We start from the raw sequence: 17,285 nt of genomic DNA, 5'->3' as shown, positions 1-17,285 counted from the left end.
TATAGGACCAGGGCACAAATAATAATAATCAATTTGGCTCTTTATTTAGCCATCTTACATATAAAACCTTACTTGCTCATTGAAAATTGTGAATAACTCACCACAGGTTAATGAGAAGGGTGTGCTTGAAAGGATGCACATAACTCTGCAATGTTGGGTTGTATTGGAGAGAGTCTCGGTCTTAAATCCTTTTCCACACACAGTCTGTGCCTGTATTTAGTTTGTATACTAGTGAGGGCCAAAAATCCACTCTCACATAGGTATGTGGTTGCAAAGGGCATCAGTGTCTTAACAGCGCGATTTGCCAAGGCAGGATACTCTGAGCGCAGCCCAATCCAGAAATTTTCACAGAACCGCTTGTTGCAATTTTGATGAGGCTCTCTTGTTCAGATATCGGTAAGTGGACTGGAGGCAGGGCATGAAAGGGATAACAACTCCAGTTTGTGTCATCCGTTTCAGGAAAGTACCTGCGTATTTGCACACCAAACTCACTCAGGTGCGTCGCTAGATCACATTTTACATTTGTCCGTAAGCTTGAGTTCATTTGCACACAAAAAAATCATACAATGATGAAAAGACCTGTGTGTTGTCCATGTTAACAAAGTTCACAATTTTCACTGTAGTGCCCAAAACGTCTTTCAAGCTGTTAGGCATTCCCTTGGCAGCAAGAGCCTCTCGGTGGATGCTGCAGTGTACCCAAGTAGTGTCGGGAGCAACTGCTTGCACGCGCGTTACCACTCCACTATGTCTCCCTGTCATGGCTTTCGCGCCATCAGTACAGATACCAACACATCTTGACCACTAAAGTCCATTTGATGTCACAAAGTTGTCCAGTACTTTTTAAAGATATCCTGTTCTGGTTTCCAGTGGTTTGCAGAAGAGGATGTCTTCCTTAATTGACCCGCCAAAAACGTAACAGACATATACCAGGAGCTGTGCCAGGCCCGCCACGTCTGTTGACTCATCCAGCTGAATTCACTGGCTTGTATGCGAAGCAGTAATTGTTTCAAAACATCTGCCATGTCACTGATGCGTCATGAAACGGTATACTTTTTGGGGCATTTTCCACCAGCATTGTCCCAGCCATATCTGCGGAAGCAGGAAAAATTAAGTACTCCACCATAGTATGGAGCTTGCCTGTCCTAGCCACTCGGTAGCTCACCATATAAGACCCTTCTAGCCCCTTCTTATTAATGGTATCTGCTGCTTTTATACATGTCTTACTACTCGAAAGTAGTCTCAACTCTCGCTCAAAAAACTCCTGTGGCTTATTTTTCAAATTGGCATGTTTTGTTTCTAAATGTCTGCGCAAGAGTGAAGGTTTCATCGAGTTGTGAGATATAAACACACTGTGGATGAGGAAAGGCACTATTCCCAATATAAGTGAACCCCAAATCAATGTAGTTCTCATATTTGCACCTCTTCGATGGTCCAACATCCGTCTGTTGCTCGGTGCTTTCCCGGGTAAAGGGGCAGTAGCTCTTCGGCTGCATCAGAATCACAACTGTCAGTGTCCATGCTAGCTGGGCTAACAACAAACGTAGAATTAGCATTGGATGTGCTCGTGGAAGCAGAACAGCTTGTGCCGTCGACAGGTGCAGTACTGCTGGTAGTACCAGTAGAGCTGGTATGTGTCTCTATTGACGCAGGCTAAAAAAACACAGCAAAACTGACAAGATGTACACTGATCAGTAAAGAGAGGCTAACATTCTATGACGCTCCCTTTCCTCTGCACAGTTCTCTCACAGTGAGAAACAATAGGATTACAATAGAGTGTTCTACACTTTCTTCATTTGATCCAATTCAACATTGCCAATTATTTTATGAGATGAGAATTAAGTGGAGTGACTAATCTCAGCTGGTCTGAGAAAACTGATAAGTCTTCTCTCAAGTGTGTAGACGTTGGTGTATTTTTACATTGCCCAATCGGGAGAAGCTCTTGCCACAGTAAGAGCAGAAGAAAGGCTTCTCTCCTGTGTGTGTTCTCTGATGACCATTTAGCTCAGCTGATGATTTAAAACATTTTCCACAGTCAGAGCAGTAGTAAGGCTTCTCTCCTGTGTGTATACGTTCATGTCGTTTTAGGTGGCTCGATTGAGAGAAACTCGCCCTACAGTCAGAGCAGAAGTAAGGCTTCTCTCCTGTGTGTGTTCTCTGATGAACTTTTAGTTCAGTTGATGTTGTGAAGCATTTTCCACAGTCAGAGCAGGAGCAAGGCTTCTCTCCGGTGTGTGTTCTCTGATGAACTTTTAGCTCAGTTGATGTTGTGAAGCATTTTCCACAGTCAGAGCAGGAGTATGGCTTCTCTCCTGTATGTATACGTTTGTGTGTTTTAAAGTGGCCCAGGTGAGAGAAACTATTTCCACACTCAGAGCAGGAGTAAGGCTTCTCTCCTGTGTGTGTTCTCTGGTGAACTTTTAGCTGAGACGATTGTGTGAAGCATTTTCCACAGACAGAGCATGAGTAAGGCTTCTCTCCTGTGTGTATACGTTCATGTTGTTTTAGGTGGCTTGAGTGAGCGAAACTCTTCCAGCAGTCAGAGCAGGAGTAAGGCTTCTCCCCTGTGTGTATACGTTCATGTTGTTTTAGATGTCCTCGTACAGAGAAACTATTTCCACAGACAGAGCAGGAGTAAGGCTTCTCTCCTGTGTGTATATGTTCATGTTGTTTTAGGTGGCTCGATTGAGAGAAACTCTTCCTACAGTCAGAGCAGGAGTAAGGCTTCTCTCCTGTGTGTACTCTCTGATGAACTGTCATAGCCCTTGATGTTGTGAAATTCTTCCCACAGTCAGTGCAGAAATGCAGATTCTCTCCTGTATGTATTTTTAGGTGTATTTTCAGCTTTGATAGAATTGGGAAAATCTCCTCACAATGTGGGCAGTGGTGAGACCTCTTAGCTCTGTGATCTTCCTGCTGTTGCTTTCTGGATGTAGAGAATGTCTCAACATGATCTCCTGAGTGAACATCAGAAGAACCAGTCAGTTGGTGTGATATACAGTACCAGTTAAACGTTTGAACACACCTACTCTTCAAGGGTTTTCTTAATTTTTTTACTATTTTCTACATGGAATAATAAGTGAAAACATCAAAACTATGGAATAACACATATGGAATCATGTAGTAACCAAAAAAAAGTGTTAAATCAAAATAGCTTGTATTTTAGATTCTTCAAAGTAGCCACCACTTGCCTTGACAGCTCACACAACATTCCATTGGAACACAGGAGTGATGGTTGCTGATAATGGGCCTCTGTACTAGAGGTCGACCGATTAATCGCAATGGCCAATTAATTAGGGCCGATTTCAAGTTTTCATAACAATCGGTAATCTGTATTTTTTTTTTTTTTTACACCTATATTTAACTAGGCAAGTCAGTTAAGAACACATTCTTATTTTCAATGACGGCCTAGGAACGGTGGGTTAACTGCCTTGTTCAGGGGCAGAACGACATATTTTTACCTTGTCAGCTCGGGGATTCATGTTTGCAACCTTCCGGTTACTAGTCCAATGCTCTAACCACCTGCCTTACATTGCACTCCACGAGGAGCCTGCGTAGCAGGCTGACTACCTGTTATGCGAGGGCAGCAAGAAGCCAAGGTAAGTTGCTAGCTAGCATTAAAATTATCTTATAAAAAACAATCAATCTTCACAATCACTAGTTAAAAACACATGGTTGATGATATTACTAGTTTATCTAGTGTGTCCTGCGTTGCATATAATCGATGCGGTGCCTGTTAATTTCTCATTGAATCACAGCCTACTTCGACAAACGGGTGATAATTTAACAAGCGCATTTGAAAAAAAAGCACTGTCGTGTACCTAACCATCAATCAATGCATTTCTTTAAAATCAATACTCAAGTATAGATTTTTTTAACCTGCATATTTAGTTAATATTGCCTGCTAACATGAATTTCTTATAACTAGTGAAATTGTGTCACTTCTCTTGCGTTCCGTGCAAGCAGTCAGGGTATATGCAGCAGTTTGGGCCGCCTGGCTCATTGAGAACTGTGTGAAGTCCATTTATTCCTAACAAAGGCCGTAATTAATTTGCCAGAACTGTACATAACTATGACATAACATTGAAGGTTGTACAATGTAACAGCAATATTTAGACTTAGGGATGCCATCCGTTAGATAAAATAAGGAACGGTTCCGTATTTCACTGAAAGAAAAAACGTCTTGTTTTCGAAATGATAGTTTCCGGATTCGACCATTTTAAATGACCAAAGGCTCGTATTTCTGTGTGTTAACTTGTTATAATTAAGTCTATGATTTGATAGAGCAGTCTGACTGAGCGATGGTAGGCTCCAGCAGGCTCGTAAGCATTCATTCAAACAGCACTTTCGTGCGTTTGCCAGCAGCTCTTTGCAATGCTTCAAGCATTGAGCTGTTTATGACTTCAAACATATCAACTCCCGAGATTAGGCTGGTGTAACCGATGTGAAATGGCTAGCTAGTTAGCGGGGTGCGCGCTAATAGCGTTTCAAACGTCACTCGCTCTGAGACTTGGAGTAGTTGTTCCCCTTGCTCTGCATGGGTAACACTGCTGTTGTCGATGTGTTCCTGGTTCGAGCCCAGGTAGGAGCGAGGAGAGGGACGGAAGCTATACTGTTACACTGGCAATACTAAAGTGCCTATAAGAACATCCAATAGTCAAAGGTATATGAAATACAAATGGTATAGAGAGAAATAGTCCTATAATTCCTATAATACCTACAACCTAAAACTTCTTACCTGGGAATATTGAAGACTCGTGTTAAAAGGAACCACCAGCTTTCATATGTTCTCATGTTCTAAGCAAGGAACATAAACGTTAGCTTTTTTACATGGCACATATTGCACTTTTACTTTCTTCTCCAACACTTTGTTTTTCCATTATTTAAACCAAATTGAACATGTTTCATTTTATTTGAGGCTAAATTGATTTTATTTATGTACTATATTAAGTTAAAATAAGTGTTAATTCAGTATTGTTGTAATTGTCATTATTACAAAAAAATATTTTATATATTTTTTTTAATGTATTATTATTATTATTATTTTTTTTTTTTTTTAATCGTCCGATTAATCGGTATCGGCTTTTTTTGGTCCTCCAATAAATCGGTATCGGTGTTGAAAAATCATAATCGGTCGACCTCTACTCTGTACACCTATGTAGATATTCCATTAAAAAAAATTTTTTTTTTTAAAAAGCAGTTTCCAGCTACAATAGTCATTTGCAACATTAACAATGTCTACACTGTATTTCTGATAAACTTTATATTTTATTGGATAAAAAAATAGCTTTTCTTTCAAAACAAGGACATTTCTAAGTGATCCCAAACTTTTGAACGGTAGTGTATGTATTCATATCAGTAGGCTGAACAACACAAAAGGGGAATAAAACTACTCTAAGTGGGTAAGAGTTGAAAGCTAAAAGGGGGCGTGTCATCCTCCACTCACTATCACAAGGGTTAGTAATGTTAGACAATTTCCAGTCATCTGGTGATTTTCAGTACCTATACTGTTCTCTTTGAAGTAGAAAGAATCGATATGAGGTTAAATATTAGACATGTGTAAGCAGAATGAAGGCTGAGCCCATGTGAATGTACAGAGCTGAATCAACATCGAGTTAACCATTAGACATGTAAAAAACAGAACGTAAGCAGAATCCGTGTGGATGAGGCAAGGTAGACCAACACAGACTGGTCTGGGCCATATCTGATCTTGTGAAGGCTACTGGACATGCACATGGGTTAATCATACATAGACAACATCGGCCTGAACTTGTGAAGAACTTTGGAAAGGAACATTAGCTAATCAGTTATAGGCACCATTAGACCTGCAGTACGAGTGTGCATGTCTGTGTGTCACGCAACCAATAGAATCTATGCCCTAATGTCTGAGCCAATAAGAAAGGCAGCAATATTGGGGAGGCCAAGGCTAGAAGGTATTAATTATTTAGATAAAGTGTAGTGACAATGTTATGTAAGGGTAAAACTGTATAAAAGCTGAGTACTGAGAATGGAGAATCAGTTATTCCATGGAATTGCTCGGCTTTGTTACTTTTGTAGTAAAGTCTATTTGAATTCACAAGCTCCGGTATCTGAGAAATATTTTATTCAATATTTCCACGACAGTAACTACACAGACACATTTCATAAATAAATAAAAAAACACTGCAGTTTGCCTACTTCACTTCTTTAGTCTGCTCTCTGATCACTCCAGATAGACCAGTGAATAAAACACATGTTGGCAATACTGGTGTCAAACCATGCAAGTCTGAGTAGCATGAAATAACATCTACCTTCTCATTGAAACAGTTCTACTGCAATTTTTCATACACAGTGGGAAGTTGGAATGAATAACACAAACTTAGTGAGATAAAACCTGCTCTTACCATGAGAAACAGATGTCCCAATCTTCTCCTCCTCTTCTTCATCTTTAATGTTGACATCCAGCTCCAGTGTTTGACTGCAGTCTTCCAGCTTCACTGCTGCCATCTCTGGATCCTGCAGTGCAAACTGGGCTCCACTGTCACAATCAGGACCCAGTGACTGTAGGTTTGGACTCACTGTGGAAGGAGAAAGGCAGGCTAAGTTTGTCCTCACTATTCTCATACTTCATTATAGTCTGCCTGTAGTAACAATGAGAAACAGACACCAAAAGTTAATCTTGACAGTTCAGGCACTTTCTTTATTCTCTAAAAATATATTATATTTCTTCTTGTTCAATTATCGAAATTAGTGCTCGACTTGAACTGAAATAGGTGCCGATACTCATTTTGGGTGACGGCACTGTTTATATTTAGGTACAGGAGCTCCACAATACTTTTGAGCTAATATTCTATAAAAGAAACGAGCAGAAGCAGTAGAAATTTGAGGTACTGGTACTCAGCTCCGTTGAGCTCCTGTCCAAGTCAAGCACTGATCTCATTTCAATAGATCAGGTAGCTAAGAATTGACAAAACATTAATTAATTCAAATTAGACAAAGTACACACTTCAAAAATAGGCTACACAACGTAAATGCAATTAATCTATAGTAGATTAAATTCACATAAATGCATAAATGACAACAAAGCGTTTAGTACAAGGTTACAGTATGTTTATGGCACTATACTATTTTCCTGAATAACCTTGTCTTCACTATCATTTCAAATAAAAAACTAATAGTATTTCTGTTCACACCATAGTAACATTTATAGATAAAGATAGAAATAGCTTAATGTGTCTGAATATTAGTACACATGTAGAAAACTGATAATCATTACATTCTTATGGCTGCAGGGGCAGTTTTGAGTAGCTTGGATGAAAAGGTGCCCAGAGTAAACTGCCTGCTCCTCAGTCCCAGTTGCTAATATATGCATATTATTTGTCTATTTGGATAGAAAACACTCTGAAGTTTCTAAAACAGTTGAATGATGTCTGTGAGTATAACAGAACTCATATGGCAGGCAAAAACCTGAGAAAAAATCCAACCAGGAAGTGGGAAATCTGAGGTTTGTAGTTTTTCAACTCTTTGCCTAACCAAGATACAGTGGAAATGTGGTCATATTGCACTTCATAACGCTTACACTAGATGTCAACAGTCTTTAGAACCTTGTCTGATGCTTCTACTGTGAAGTGGGGCCGAATGAGAGGGGATTGAGTAAGGTCTACGATGACCTGAACATGTGCGTTCATGTGAGAGCGAGCTCTGTTCTATCGCATTTCTGAAGACAAAGGAATTCTCCGGTTGGAACATTATTGAAGAGTTATGTTAAAAACATCCTAAAGATTGATTCAATACATCGTTTGACATGTTTCTACTGACTGTTACGGAACTCTTTGACATTTCGTCTGCTTTTAGTGAACGCACTTTGTGACTTTGGATTTGTTTACCAAACGCGCTAACAAAAGTAGCTATTTGGACATAAATTATGGATATTACAGAACAAATCAAACATTTATTGTGGAACTGGGATTCCTGGGAGTGCATTCTGATGAAGATCATTAAAGGTAAGTGAATATTTATAATGTTATTTCTGACTTCTGTTGACTGCACAATATGGCGGGTACCTGTATGGATTGATTGGGCTCTGAGCGCCGACCTCAGATTATTGCATGGTTTGCCTTTTTGAAATCTGACACAGCGGTTGCATTAAGGAGAAGTGGATCTAAAAGTCCATGTATTACACTTGATCTTTGATCAAAGTTTATTATGAGTATTTCTGGAAATTGATGTGGCTCTCTGCAAAATCACCAGACTTTTTGGAACTACTGAACATAAAGCGCCAATGTATACCGAGATTTTTTAATATAAATATGAACTTTACCGTACAAAACATACATGTATTGTGTAACATGAAGTCCTATGAGTGTCATCTGATGAAGATCATCAAAGGTTAGTGATTAATCTTCTCTCTATTTCTGCTTATTGTGACTCCTGTCTTTGGCTGGAAAAATGGCTGTGTTTTGGCAGTGACCTAACATAATCGTTTGTGGTGCTTTCGCTGTAAAGCCTTTTTGAAATCGGACACTGTGGTGGGATTAACAACAAGTTTATCTTTAAAATGGTGTAAAATACTTGTATGTTTGAGGAATTTTAATTATGAGATTTCTGTTGTTTGAATTTGGCGCCCTGCACTTTCACTGGCTGTTGCAGCCCTAAGAAGTTTTAAGCTTCAAAACTGTATTGCGACCGTGAAATTGTCTATCTGCACGCGCATTTTAGTTCGTTGACGCAGACCGAGTCGGCGCCGCCATTTTACCAGCTCGTGAATTTTACACAAAACCAATAACATGCTAAACGAACTCAGAAATCTCAAATAAATGGATTCTTTATTAAATGACCTTGAGGAAATTATGTACATCCATTCAGACAAACCCAAAGTGTCTAGCTATGTGAATATCTATGTGTATCACGTTCACTCGGTTTGACACAAAAATAACAACCCTTTACCAAACGTGATAATACCTTAACGGATGTTACCTAGCATGGAATGACATGTTCTTTCGAAATTAAAAAGTTTAAACGTGCTATTACATACCTGTAGTAATACATAGAAACGGACACAAGGGTTATCTTCTTAACATAACAGTTCTTGCACTTTCTTGATTCTGAAGACTGGTGCGTGCCTGTCTGGAACTTCCTGTTCCCCCACTACCACAGTGCATCCACAGGTAGAACAATGAGACAGATATTTCACCGGATGTATAAATGTGAAGCATCCGCTTAGCGTTTCCACTCACTGCCAAACTAAATTCTGTTATGAACTGAGTGGACTACGTTTTGTAGACATTACCCTTTGCAGAAGTTTATTTTTTATATATTATTTAAATAAATTGCTTTGTTTAGAAGGAACGCAAAGGTGACTTGAGTTATTGCACACGGGCGCTTCACAGAGGTGGTGTTCCCTAACAGAAATATGCAGATGTGTGCTAGAACACACTAATAGGATCTCGTTACCTTGTGCTTGGCTCTGCCCGCTATGCCCCAGAACAGACTATGGGAGGCGCACAGTACTACATAGAGCCATGACTACATGGAACTCTATTCCACAAGTATTCAGAAAAATTTGATTTAAAAAAACAGCAGCAGCTAATGGGGATCCATAATAAATATTCACAGAGGAGGCGTTCCCTAATAGAAATATGCAGATGTGTGCTAGGACGTGCCAATAGGATCTCGCTAGCTTGTGCTTGGCTCTGCCCACTATGACTCATCTCTTCCCATTGGAAACGACCGGTTTAGTTATAAAAAATAAGGTGCAACCCTCTGTGCTTTCAGGAATTATTATGTCCCTACCCCATTATATGAGAAGAGCGGTACTTTAAAAATAAATTTCCACTATTTGCAATGTAAAAATCCTAATAAAAGCAATCAGAGTAATTACATTTGGATTCCTCTGTAATTGTCATGCCTCCTAAAAAACGTAATGTGAAAACGTGCCTGATATTCTAAGAATTGATTCATGTTGGGCCGTCCCGGGTTTATGCAACATTGTAGCCTATTTAGACCAAGGCGTGACCATTACTGTGGTGAGAGAGAAGCACGCCTGTATCTCACAGAACTAAAATGAGATTCACTTTCTATGATCTCTCTCCCTCTCTGTGCTGTTATAGACATGAGCCGGCAACTCATCTCTCCAGCATTGCACTTCATCATTTATTTCCTACAATATTTCTAATACAAATCGCTAGAAAACACAGGTTGTAAAGCAAATAGATCCTGCTGAATAGAACATACTAATCTGTCTGTTACCAAGTTATCAACTTCCAAATAGGCCTATTGAGCGAACAGCATAGTTTTACAAAGTAAAGGAAGAGAGAGAAGCTTTTGGCTGGTGAGTGAGCTGCACATTATTGGGTGAGTCAGTGAAACTGGAAAGCTTGTTTAGCCTCTAACGAGTCACAAACCCGGATCCGGGATCCCCCCCATCAAAAAAGCTGACTAGCATAGCCTAGCCTAAAGCCACAGGGATATCATATAATAAAATGTTCATGAAATCACAAGTCCAAGACACCAAATGAAAGATACACATCTTGTGAATCCAGCCATCATTTCTGATTTTTAAAATGTTTTACAGGGAAGACACAATATGTATTTCTATTAGCTAACCACCATAGCAAAAGACACAACTTTTTTTCCCCACCATTTTTCCCCTGCATAGGTAGCTATCACAAATTCGACGAAATAAAGATATAAATAGTCACTAACCAAGAAACAACTTCATCAGATGAGTCTGATAACAGATTTATTGTATAGCATATGTTTTGTTAGAAAAATGTGCATATTTCAGGTATAAATCACAGTTCTACATTGCAGCTGCAATCTGAAATAGCGCCGAAGCAGCCAGAATAATTACAGAGACCAACGTCAAATACCTAAATACTCATCATAAAACATTTCTGAAAAATATATGGTGTACAGCAAATGAAAGACAAACATCTTGTGAATCCAGCCAATATTTCCGATTTTTTAAGTGTTTTACAGCGAAAACACAATATAGCATTATATTAGCTTACCACAATAGCCAGAAACACAAGCCATTTACCAGCAGCAAAGGTTAGCGATCGTAACAAACCAGCAAAAGATATATAATTTTTGACTAACCTTCATAAACTTCATCAGATGACAGTCCTGTAACATCATATTACACAATGCATATAGGGTTTGTTCGAAAATGTGCATATGTAGCGGCACAAATCGTGGTTATACAATGTCAATAGTAGCCAAACTTCAAGCAATCTGTCCGGCGCCATCTTGGAGAGGCACCTAATCTAATCAATAACTAATCGTAAACTTGACAAAAAAAATACAGGTTGGACAGCAAATGAAAGATACATTAGTTCTTAATGCAACCGCTGTGTTAGATTTTTAAAATTAACGTTACTACGACATACAGCGTGCGTTACAGCGAGACCGTGCCGAAATTAATGGCGGAATTATTGTTTAACATTTTTCAACATAAATACGAATTAACAGCATAAAGACTTCTTACTATTTGTTGAGCTTCCATCAGAATCTTGGGCAAGGTGTCCTTTGTCCATAATAATCGTTGCTCGGCTGTAGAATGTCGTCTTCAACCGTGTAATTAGCAGCAAACATTAGCTATGTGGCCCAGACATGCCCAACTCTTCAAAACGCAGGACAAAGAAAATTCCGAAAATCGCAATATACTCATATAAACTGATATAACTCGGTTTAAAATAACTACGTTATGATGTTTCTAACACCTATATCGAATAAAATCAGAGCCGGATATATCTAACGCCGATAACGTGAGCTTCTCAGAATGCCATCCTGAGGTCTGTCTTGCGTCATGGCGAACGATGAAAAGGGTGCACCCCTCGTGCCAAGCCTATTTATACTGCCTCAGATCTACCTAGCAACACCATTTCAATTCTCAACGCTTGCTGACATCTAGGGAAATCGTATGCAGTGCTTGTCGACCAATAGAATAATTGCAAATTATTTAACTGACCCAGGAACAGAGTTCCCAATTTCAGATTTCTCACTTCCTGACAGGAAGATTGCTCCAACTCGAGTTCTGTTTTACTCACAGATATAATTCAAACGGTTTTAGAAACTAGAGTGTTTTCTGTCCAATAGTAATAATAATATGCATATTGTACGAGCAAGAATTGAGTACGAGGCAGTTTAATTTGGGAACGAAATTTTTACAAAGTCGAAATGGCCCCCCCTATTGACAAGAAGTTAGGACTATAACTTCCTCCTCATATTGTACAATGTGTTTCTCCTCACACCTGCCCTAGGCTATTGATGGATTAGCGACACGGTCATTTTATTGACCTCAGAGTCTCAGTTTGTCAGTGTCAAAGCAGTCTGTCATTTTGGTCATTTGTGAGGTATTAAAAAAGATTCTGCAAAAGTCTCCAGTCATCTAAAATTATGTAGAACTGCATGAAATCCGTTTATAAAAGGCCACATTTTTCCAGGACTCCAGGCTACAATAAATGTACTCCATGTGTGCAAATTCTGCAAGCGGCTCCACACCACTGCTCTATGCCAGTACGCTAAAGCCATGATAATGCATGCAATGCTTTATTAAAAAGGTATTTTATTTCATGTGTTCTGGTACCTCAGAGCCCCCCAGGTCACCACCCTCTTGGATTCACTTCTGGTTCCATCACCTCCCAATTTACAAATGAAGCACTGGAGAAGTGGGTAGCTGCCGCTGCCTCCTCCAGGACACATCTCCTTTACATAGAGTTATTCAGGCTGTTGATTGTGGCCTCTGGAATGTTGTCCCACTCCTCTTCAAAGGCTGTGTGAAATTCCTGGATATAGGAGGGAACTGGAATAAGCTGTCGTACACGTCGCTCCAGACCATCCCGAACATGCTCAAAGGGTGACATGTCTGGTGAGTACGCAGGCCATGGAATTGGGACATGTTCAGCATTTTCAATTGTGTACAGAGTCTTGCGACATGGGGCTGTGCATTGTCATGATGAAACATGAGGTGATGGCGGCGGATGAATGGCAGGACAATGGCCCTCAGGATCTTGTCATGTATTGAACACTAATCAAACGTCAGTGAGTACCAGATTGAAAGCCCCTAAGCATGTCCAGATGGGCTCCCAATATATATTTAAGGAGAAACTTCTAGGTCCACTGTTGGATATGTACTGCTCTCGAGCTCAGACACAGACAATAAAAACCCTTCTGAGATTGTTGCAATACAATTGGATAATGAGAACATGTATCACCCTTGTTAAGCCCCACAAATTTGACCCCAATACCTCAGACCTGTGTGTTAAATGTAACACGCATTTAGGCACCTTGTATCATTGCCTGGAGGAATGTGCTGAGATACAAACGTTTTGGAGCTCAGTACTGCGCTATATCTCTGAGATGACCTCTACCCCAATACCACTAATCCCTAAACTATGCCTCCTAAATCTTTACCCAGAGAATATCTCTTTACATAGGAGCGAAAAGAAAATGTTTGACCTCTGGCTATTACAAGCTAGACGTTCAATTGCTCTCCACTGGAAGTATGTCAGTTCCCCCTCACTTGGTCATTGTAAAAATAATTAACATCAAGTCTGACTCTTGAATAATCTATTTATATAGTGAAAAAGAAAGCCCCAGAGTTTCATAATATTTGAGATCCGTTTTGTGAGTTTTTCCAAACCGGTGATATTCTAGAATCATTGGAACTGTAAATCCTCGATTTTTATTGGCTCTAGTTCTTAGAGGTATCTGCTTTATCTGCATATTACACGTTTTATTTGGAAATGTTTGGTTTCCTTCCCAGATCTGTGCCTCAACATAATCCTTTCATGGAGCTCTACGGACAATTCCTTCCACCTCATGGCTTGGTTTTTACTCTGACATGCACTGACAAATGTGGACCTTATATAGACAGGTGTGTGCCTTTCTAAATCATGTCCAATCAATTGAATTTACCACAGGTTGACAACAACCAAGCTGTAGAAACATATCTAATGGAAACAGGATGCACCTGAGCTCAATGTCAAGTCTCATAGCAAAGGGCCTGAATACTTATGTAAATAAAGGTATTTCTGTTTTGAATTTTTAATACATGTACAAACATTTCTAAAAAAACTGTTTCCTTTGTGAGGAAACATTGATTAATATTTTTTTATTTAATTAATTTTAGAATAAGGCTGTAACGTAACAAAATGTGGAAAAAGCCAAGGGGTCTGAATACTTTCCGAATGCACTGTATGTATTCATATAAAAAGGCTGTGCAATACAAAAGGGGAATAAATCTTTTCTAAAAGTGGGTAAGATGGGGAGTGTCATCCTACACTCACTATCACAAGGGTTTGTAACTACATAGGCTCATTTCATATAACTTTAAAACACTACTTCAATTATTTAGTGATCACTCCAGATAGCCCAGTGAGTAAACGAATGCTGGCAATACTGGTGTCAAACCATGCAAGTGTCAGTAGCATGAAATAACATCTACCTTCTCATTGAAACAGTTCATCATGAAACAGTTCTACTGCAACTTTCATACACAGTGGGAATTTGGAATGAATAGCACAAACTTAGTGAGATAAAACCTGCTCTTACCATGAGAAACAGATTTCCCAATCTTCTCCTCCTCTTCTTCATCTTTAATGTTGACATTCAGCTCCAGTGTTTGACTGCAGTCTTCCAGCTTCACTGATGCCATCTCTGGATCCTGCGGTGCAAACTGGGCCTCGCGGTCACAATCAGGACCCAGTGACTGTATGCTTGGACTCCGTGTGGAAGGAGAGAGGCAGGCTGGGTTTGTCCTCACTGTTGATGTTTCCGCCCTCAGACTTAATCTGAGTTGGCCTGAAGTAATAAAGAGAAACGGATACAAAAGTTAGTCTTGACAGTTCTGGCACTTTCTTTATTCTCTAAAAATATTGTTTCAATTTAGGTGCAGGAGCACCACAATACTGTTGAGCTAATATTCTATAAGAGGAACATGAGCTCAAACAGTAGACATTTGAGGTGCGGTACTCAGCTCCGGTGAGCTCCTGTCCAAGTCAAGCACTGATCTCATTTCAATAGATCTGGTAGCTAAACATTGACAACAAAACATGAATTAATTCACATTAGACAAAGTATACACTTTAAATCAGGCTACACAATTTAAGTGCACTTAATCTATAGTAGATTTCCTGAATTCACATAAATGACTCAAAAAACATTTAGTACAAGGTTGCAGTATGTTGTAGGCAGCACTATGTACTATTTTCCTTAATAACCTCGTCTTCGTGTATTATTTCAATCAAAACCAATAGTATATCTGTTCACACCATAGTAACATTTATAGATAAAGATAGAAACAACGTAATGTGTGTGAATATTAGTACACATGTAGAAAACTGATAATCATTACATTCAGCTTCAAAACAGTAGTGCAACCGTGAAATTGTCTCCCTCTGCCTGGACTTTTTATCATTGTATTCACAGGAATGTCCCTGTATTGATGTGTAATTTTGTTATTATTGTTGCAATAAAAGAAATTGACGCAGACCGAGTGGCGCCGCCATTTTACGAGCTCGTGAACGAATTCAGAAATCTCAAGTACATATATTCTTTAGAAAGTTTAAACGTGCTATTACATACCTGTAGTAATGAATAGAAACGGACACGAAGGTTATCTTCTTGACTGCACCGTTCTGGCGCTTTCTTTATAATGAAGAATGGTGCGCGTCTGCCCGGAACTTCCTGTTCTTCCACTAACACCGTCCGTGCATTCCGGGATCCTTGGGAAGGTTCTACCCCATTACGTGAGAAGGGGGTCGTAGCCTCTTCCAGGACACATCTCCTTTGCATAGAGTTTATCAAGATGTTGATTGTGAAATGCTATTTCTAGAATATTTTCTGGTCTGTGGAGCAACCAGACGCTGCACATGACACATTTATGAAATTGATTATTCCAGTTACTAATAAGCACTCACCTATTAAGGAAATGACTGTAAAAACTGTTAAATCTCCTTGGATTGATGAGGAAGTGAACAATTGTATGGGTTGAGAGGGATGAGGCAAAAGGTATGGCAAATAAGTCTGGCAGGCCAACCGATTGGCAAATGTACTGCAAATTAAGAAAGCGTGTGACTAAACTAAATAAAAATAAACTATACTATGAAACCAAGATAAATTATATAAAGAATTATAGTAAAAAGCTTTGGAGCACATTCAACAAAATTCTGGGGAAAAAAGACAACTCAGCTCCTTCATACATTGAATCAGATGTCTCATTCATCACAAAACCCACTGATATTGCCAAGATAAACAAACTTAGGGATGACATGCCAGCAACAAACGCTGACACTACACATCCAAGTATATCTGACCAAATTATGAAAGACAAGAAATGTACTTTTGAATTCCGTAAAGTCAGTGTGGAAGAGGTGAAAAAAACGATTGTTGTCTTTCAACAATAAGAAGCCACCGGGGTCTGATAATCTCGGAGCAGCAGGTGTTCTAGAATCAATTTTAGTATTTCAAAATCCAGTGAAGTTAATTTTTCCATGACAGGTACCAAAGCCCTTTGTAGGGTCATGTGAAGGTTTTTGTGGTTAGAGCTTGGGGCCAGTAACTGGCCCCAATCCCTGAGCTGACAAGGTGAACATCTGTTGTTCTGTACAGGGCAGTTAACCCACAATGACCCCAATAGACCGTCATTGTAAATAATAATTTGTACTTAACTGACTTGCCTCATCAAATAAAGTTTTTTTTTTTTATGGTATAAAAGGTGTTTTTCTGGAGTTTGATAAAGGTGTTATATAAAGGTGGTATGAAATGTGTTATATCTGGAGTTGAATAAAGGTGTTATATAAAGGTGGTATAAAAGGTGTTTTTCTGGAGTTTGATAAAGGTGGTATGAAGGAAAAAGGAAACCACACACTGCTCTTGGTAGTATCACTGATATTTAATAAGCTTTACGTATCGGCCTCACCACCTCCGTCAGAGCTATTGTGAATTTTTTTAAATTAGCACCCTTATGTAGACCTAGCCCCACCCACATCAGTTCCACACATCGAAAGGGGTCGGAGGCAAAGGAAAAACAAATAAGTGCTACCAAATATAACAATATGCATTTCACAAACACTATAAACACACATACACTATAAATAAGACGCATTAAACACGTCTGTAAAACCACAATGAGGACATAGCAAGTTTTCATTAATCATTGGGTACATCGTACGAAAAACATCAGAGTAATCTTAATAAATAGGCACAAAATTCATGTTCAAATTCACAACATAACATACATAGGCATTTCATCATTAAGTCCTTTAGGAAATAATGTTTGGAGGGTGAAACTCCCAAAACATTCA

General features: G+C 39.2%; 1 protein-coding gene across 1 annotated transcript; it reads right to left on the bottom strand.

The window, feature by feature from the left end:
* Positions 1-1,476: 1,476 nt before the first annotated feature.
* On the bottom strand, positions 1,477-6,607 carry LOC120050881 (gastrula zinc finger protein XlCGF17.1-like). Its single transcript, XM_038997406.1, has 3 exons — positions 6,603-6,607; positions 6,381-6,394; positions 1,477-2,954 (listed from the first exon to the last, which is right to left on the bottom strand). The coding sequence occupies exons 1-3, from the start codon at positions 6,605-6,607 to the stop codon at positions 1,888-1,890; spliced, it is 1,086 nt and encodes a 361-aa protein (XP_038853334.1). The 3' UTR covers positions 1,477-1,887.
* Positions 6,608-17,285: the final 10,678 nt, after the last annotated feature.

The sequence above is a fragment of the Salvelinus namaycush genome, chromosome 7, assembly GCF_016432855.1.
Source record: "Salvelinus namaycush isolate Seneca chromosome 7, SaNama_1.0, whole genome shotgun sequence".
Taxonomy (NCBI): Eukaryota; Metazoa; Chordata; class Actinopteri; order Salmoniformes; family Salmonidae; genus Salvelinus; species Salvelinus namaycush.
The sequence above is the reverse complement of the archived record's forward strand: the minus strand, read 5'-3'. Positions and strand labels throughout refer to the sequence as shown.